Source organism: Prosopis cineraria, unplaced genomic scaffold (genome assembly GCF_029017545.1).
Source record: "Prosopis cineraria cultivar Desert tree isolate PC_DT_omini unplaced genomic scaffold, ASM2901754v1 PC1265, whole genome shotgun sequence".
Classification (NCBI taxonomy): domain Eukaryota; kingdom Viridiplantae; phylum Streptophyta; class Magnoliopsida; order Fabales; family Fabaceae; genus Prosopis; species Prosopis cineraria.
The window spans coordinates 28,787-34,009 of NW_026556590.1; the positions used below are offsets into that span (position 1 = coordinate 28,787).

At 30.8% G+C, this 5,223-nt stretch overlaps 1 protein-coding gene across 1 annotated transcript; it reads left to right on the forward strand.

Moving 5' to 3' along the window:
* The first annotated feature begins 2,649 nt into the window (after positions 1-2,649).
* Positions 2,650-4,454, forward strand: LOC129299703 (BTB/POZ domain-containing protein At2g46260-like). Its single transcript, XM_054938166.1, has 2 exons — positions 2,650-2,991; positions 4,309-4,454. The coding sequence occupies exons 1-2, from the start codon at positions 2,742-2,744 to the stop codon at positions 4,437-4,439; spliced, it is 381 nt and encodes a 126-aa protein (XP_054794141.1). The 5' UTR covers positions 2,650-2,741; the 3' UTR covers positions 4,440-4,454.
* Positions 4,455-5,223: the final 769 nt, after the last annotated feature.

Genomic DNA, 5,223 nt, shown 5'->3' on the forward strand with positions numbered 1-5,223 from the left:
TTTCGTCATGTTCGTTGCAAGTCATTGGCAATAATAAGTGGCATGCGCCTAATCTGTGTCTGACTCAATATTATCACATTAACTGCGTACGACTTTGACATGGTCTACTCTAACGCACCAGTCAAAATCAGTAATTTAGTGCAACGAGTATATAAAATATAATAATTAATTTCAAGTCGTATATGAATGGTCAAACATGGGATCTTTGTGTATTTGTTCCGAGGACAATCTGTATTTCCTAATCACAGTAATCTTCAATATATGCAGAGTTATCGTGGGGCAAATAAGTATGGGCTGAGAATGTTTATTGACAATATACACAATTAAGAGCCAGAGTTGTCCAAGAAAGATGAATATCGTTCAGAAAACCGGGAAGGAAAAAAAAAACATCGATATATTTTACTGACCAAGGATATGACTCAATATGAGCAAAGGACGCCAAAACGACGCCGTGTGATTCTGTTGTTCGCATTTGACTGATGAACGTTTCAAACACGACGGGGAGAGAGCGGGAGAAAAAGAACTAAAGAAGAAAGAAAAATATTTAGAGATAAAATATTTATGTCTCGACCATTACATGTATGTATCCGATTAGGTCCAATTTTTTTATTAAATATTTGTTGGCAACATGGAGAGAATATGTTTAACTTGTTTACGACACACGGGCTCTTAGTCTTATTAGCAATAGCAATAGGAGGTGGGGAATAAAAAATTCTCAATGATTATATTGATGGCCAATAAAATAGTTTATGATCGAATACTAAGGATGATAAATGAGTGATTACTGTTTTAGAAGATAAGTTTAGCTGCCAAGAAAAAGTTTAACTGACCAAGGAAACAGTGTTTATTGATTTCTTTTAAATAGTTATACATTCGATGATACTTGAGAATGTTTTAAAATAAATTATTTAGAAGGATAAAAAAAGTTTGACTGGCCAAAATATAAAGATTAATATCCCAATCCTGAACAAAATTTATTTATATTTCTAAAATGTATCGAAATGCCTGATTTGTATTATCGGATTAAATTAAAAAGCATATAAGATGTGTTTTGTTGGATGACTTTCAGAAGCTACTTCTTATTTATCCAGTCTTTTAATTACTGATTTAAGGATTACTAGAATTTCTATTTTTGATTGTTCTTGTGATGACTGAAATAGAGTTATAATTGGTTAATTGCTTTTGGTTTTTTTTTTTTTGCTGTTTTGTTTGTTTTTTTCTTTTTCAGTGAGTTTTGTGCGGTAAGTTGTATGTAGGTTTTTTGGAATATTTTTTGGCTTCAGCTATTGGCATGTGTGTTATTTTTTGTAATTAATAAAATGGGCTCTTTTTTTAGCAAAAAAAAAAAAAGGAATCAAATTAAGAAGTTTATAAGATATATATTGAAGATTAATTTTTTAAGATTTAAAATTCTCCCACGCATCTCCCTTGATTAAGAAAATCAAAAAAATATATGATGCTATTGTCATGTTAAATTAAACAATTCATTGATATTGTAAAGTAATATATGATGTTAATTACATTAATATTACTATGATAAATTACAATTTGTCTCATATGTTTATTGTTTTTACGGCTTCAAATATATTGTCTGGTTTTCTCAGCCAAAGAAAAGTTTGATTTTTTTTTTTTTTCAACTAAGTGACTTTTTATTTTGATTTAAAATTTCAAATCAATTCAATGTAAGATAATACTATTTTATTATAAATAAAATTATAAATTTCAAGAGAAACTATCTTGTAACGAAATCTCTCATTGTTTTCAAATACTAGAAGAATTATTTTATTATAAGCAAAATTGCAAATTTAAAAAAAAACATCAATTATATTTCCTCTCATAAATGGATAGTATTATTAACTTAAAAAAATATTAATTATAAAGATATTTTTACTAAACATTTTAATTTTAGACATAATCATAAAAATTATCTAACTTTCTTAAAGCATGTGAGCGAGTTAAAATATTTCTACATTTAAAAACAAAGGAAATATCTTTGTATTATCTTCCTTGGTGCTTGACAATATATTTAATTTTTGATAATGTTTAGATCGATAGATTTAAATTTAAAAGTTCATATTTAAAATTTATATATTTAAAATTATTTGTTTGAATAGTTTCAAAAATTTTAAATGAGTAAGAGAGATGAATTAAGATTTGAAACAAAAATAAAAATAAAAATAAAAATAAAAATAAAAGATTTATTTTTATTTTTAATTAATAAAATATAATAAAAAATACGAAAATCATATATGTATTAATAATAAGAACGTGAAAAGAACAAAATACTTGAAGTAATTAAAATTTTAAATAAATAAAATATAAAAGTAATTTAAAATTATAAAAAATATAATTTAAAATTTATTTAAATTAAATTTATAAATTTTTGTGTATTTAAAATTTTCTTAATCTAAAGATTCCATAATTTTTATTTTTTGGTTCGAATTTTAGTTATCATTATTTGGGTAGTTTGGTTGGCATGAATGAACTAACAAATGATGTAACAAACAAAACAAGTAAACCAAATCAAAGGACACGCAAAACCAAAAGGAGTTATGGCTTTCACACTCTGTATTTATGGCTCTTAAACGCTCGCTTCTCCACCACACCGCCTCTCTGCAATCCAACAAAACCCTTCTTCTTTCCTTCCTCCCTCACCCTCTCCCTCTGGCCCACCCGTGGGCCTCGCCTAGCATTATCTCCCTCTGCTCTCGTCCTTCCCTGGGCGAGGCTTACCCGTGAGGATGAAGGATTTCAATACGGATCTCTTTCACCCTGCAACCGTCATGGACTCCGATTATTCTAGCGGTGCTTCTCCTTCCGACGCCAATTTTGCCTTCGCTTTCAACGTCAGTAACTTCTCCGACAGGATTCTCCGGATCGAGATCATGGGGGATTCCGCAGAGGCCCGCCCTGATCCCGATGGTTGCGCTAGCATCGCCGATTGGGCTCGCCATCGAAAGAGAAGGCGGGAGGATGCGAAGAAGGACAGCGGTATGCCTCTCTCTATATTTCCTTATGCTTTGTTTTTTTTTTTGTGGTGTTAAATTTTATTTTATATGAACAATAGTAGTTGGAATGTAGAAGAAAATCATGCCAACTTCTCATTTCGGTGTTCCCGGAAACCCCATTAATTCAATTACCTTGTAAGGGGCTATTATGTGAGTTACTGTCTATTGTCTACCGCCAAGATGTTATTTCGTCTAGGGTTTCGAAATCAGGTGATGCTAAGTCATAAATCATAATGGATTCGAAAGCTGCATATTGAAACGTTAGAGAACTAAGTGAGTTGAAATCAAGAAAATCAAGCTAACTCCCCACTACAATGCTCCTGGAAACCTATAAGAATTCAAATTCCTTTTCCTTTCCCCTCTGAATTGCAACAAACGATGATTGAACGTGTGCCTGGCTTTATTTTTTATTTGCCTTATTTTTTTTTGGGGGTTACAATTTATCTTTTTTATTCGCTTACTTTGTTTAGCTCCTGTGAAACCTGATACTTCAAGCTCTCGGCAGTTAAACCATAATTTGATATAGACTTTTATTTGGCGATGTAATTGTGAGATTCGGGAAATACATCACTTAAGTGGAAATTAGTAGAACAGCTTGGGTTTTGCTAATCGAATTCTTTAATTCGTTTTGAAGAGTCGACCTCACTTTAGACTTTTGCAGTACTATGGTTTATAAAGCTCGAGCGCATATGCTAATATAATCTTGTTTAGATTTAATTGATTGTGCACTTTTATAATAGAAGCCAACACAACACCAAAGCTCGGTTCTATTTATAAATATTTTCCCATTCATGTTGGCTTCTTTTCTCATACCACACCTGATGTGAAATATTCTAGAAATATAAATATTATTTGTTATTTTCATTTTATAATTTATTAGATACTTTATCTGTTAAAAAATGTAAGGCATTTTTAGTCTTTTGAGGTGTAATCATTACCTTTTTTTTTTTCTCAAAAATGTCCTTATTAATAATGACTTTATATTTATTATAGAGTGTTTAATAGGGTTAAATATAGAAAGATAGGGTTAGTTGGAAAGTAACTAAGTACTTTATTGGGAGGTAAGATTCAGTTAAAAATGCCTGACATTTTTTAACGGAGGAAGTAACTATTAAAATGACTAGGATTGAGGCTCACTGCCCGTGCTTTGCATGACGTCTAAGTGTTGCGTTGTTTGCTTATGAATAGTGAGCTTTCTATAGAATTTATAGACTAGATAATAAATTTCTTTACTGTTAATTTATTATTTATTACTTTACTGTTAATTACTTAATTTATTTTTCTCTCTTGCTTGTTGTAGTGGATCTTACGGTATTGCCTGATGAGCAAATTTTGAATGGAAACCAACTCGATATTGATGATGGACTTGCCGGTGAACATCAAGATGAAGAAGCTGTTGCTATGGTTGAAGAATCCCCTTCAGGTATTTGAATCAGTTATGCTTTTAATATCAGTATCTCCGTCATTGTGCTCTCGATTAAGATGCTGTGCTTTTTATCACTTTTCTTTTTCATATCTATCCTTCGTGTCTAGAAATAGTTCCTGTCATGGTGAGGGTTTAATAACTGTCTTTCTACCTTTTCTCAATGAAGTGCTTGAATATTGAGGATCCTTTGCTAATAAAGTTAAAGAACTGACATTAAAGAAGTCAATAAACAATAGAATCACTTATTTGGTATTGAAAGACATATAAATACTACTATTTGAACATTATCCCATGCCTACAACAAGAAAGGATATCTTTTTCTGTGTCTTAAGTTATTGCTCGTTCTGCTGCAATTTATGGATAGAAAGGAGATATAGTGAACCAAGAGGCCTGTATTTATATGGTCACCATCATCATTCTAGTTTTACTTGTCCTAAGTATTCTTGCAGGTATATAAAAAAGGGTTAATATCATTTTTGTCCCTGAACTATTTTTATAGGAGTATCTAATGTCCTAAACTCTCTGTTGCTGCAATGTTGCTCTTGAAGTAAGTAAATCATAGCAATGTTGTTCCTAATGTTAAATGAGCAAACATTGACCTTTAAACTTTGCTGACTCAAACTTAATGTACGGGCCAAGATGGCCATGATCTAATTACTTTTAAGGGCAACATTGCTACTATTTGAGTCAGTTATTTTTGAGTTAGCCAAAGTTAACATTTAACATTTTTCCATTTAACATTAGGGGCGACATTGCTACAATTTAATTATTTCAAGGGTGACTTTGCTA

Coding starts and splice junctions, on each gene's coding strand:
- LOC129299703 (XM_054938166.1), top strand. CDS start 2,742: ATGAAGGATTTCAATACGGATCTCTTTCACCCTGCAACCGTCATGGAC. Junction 2,992..4,308: donor GGATGCGAAGAAGGACAGCG/GTATGCCTCTCT, acceptor TGCTTGTTGTAG/TGGATCTTACGGTATTGCCT.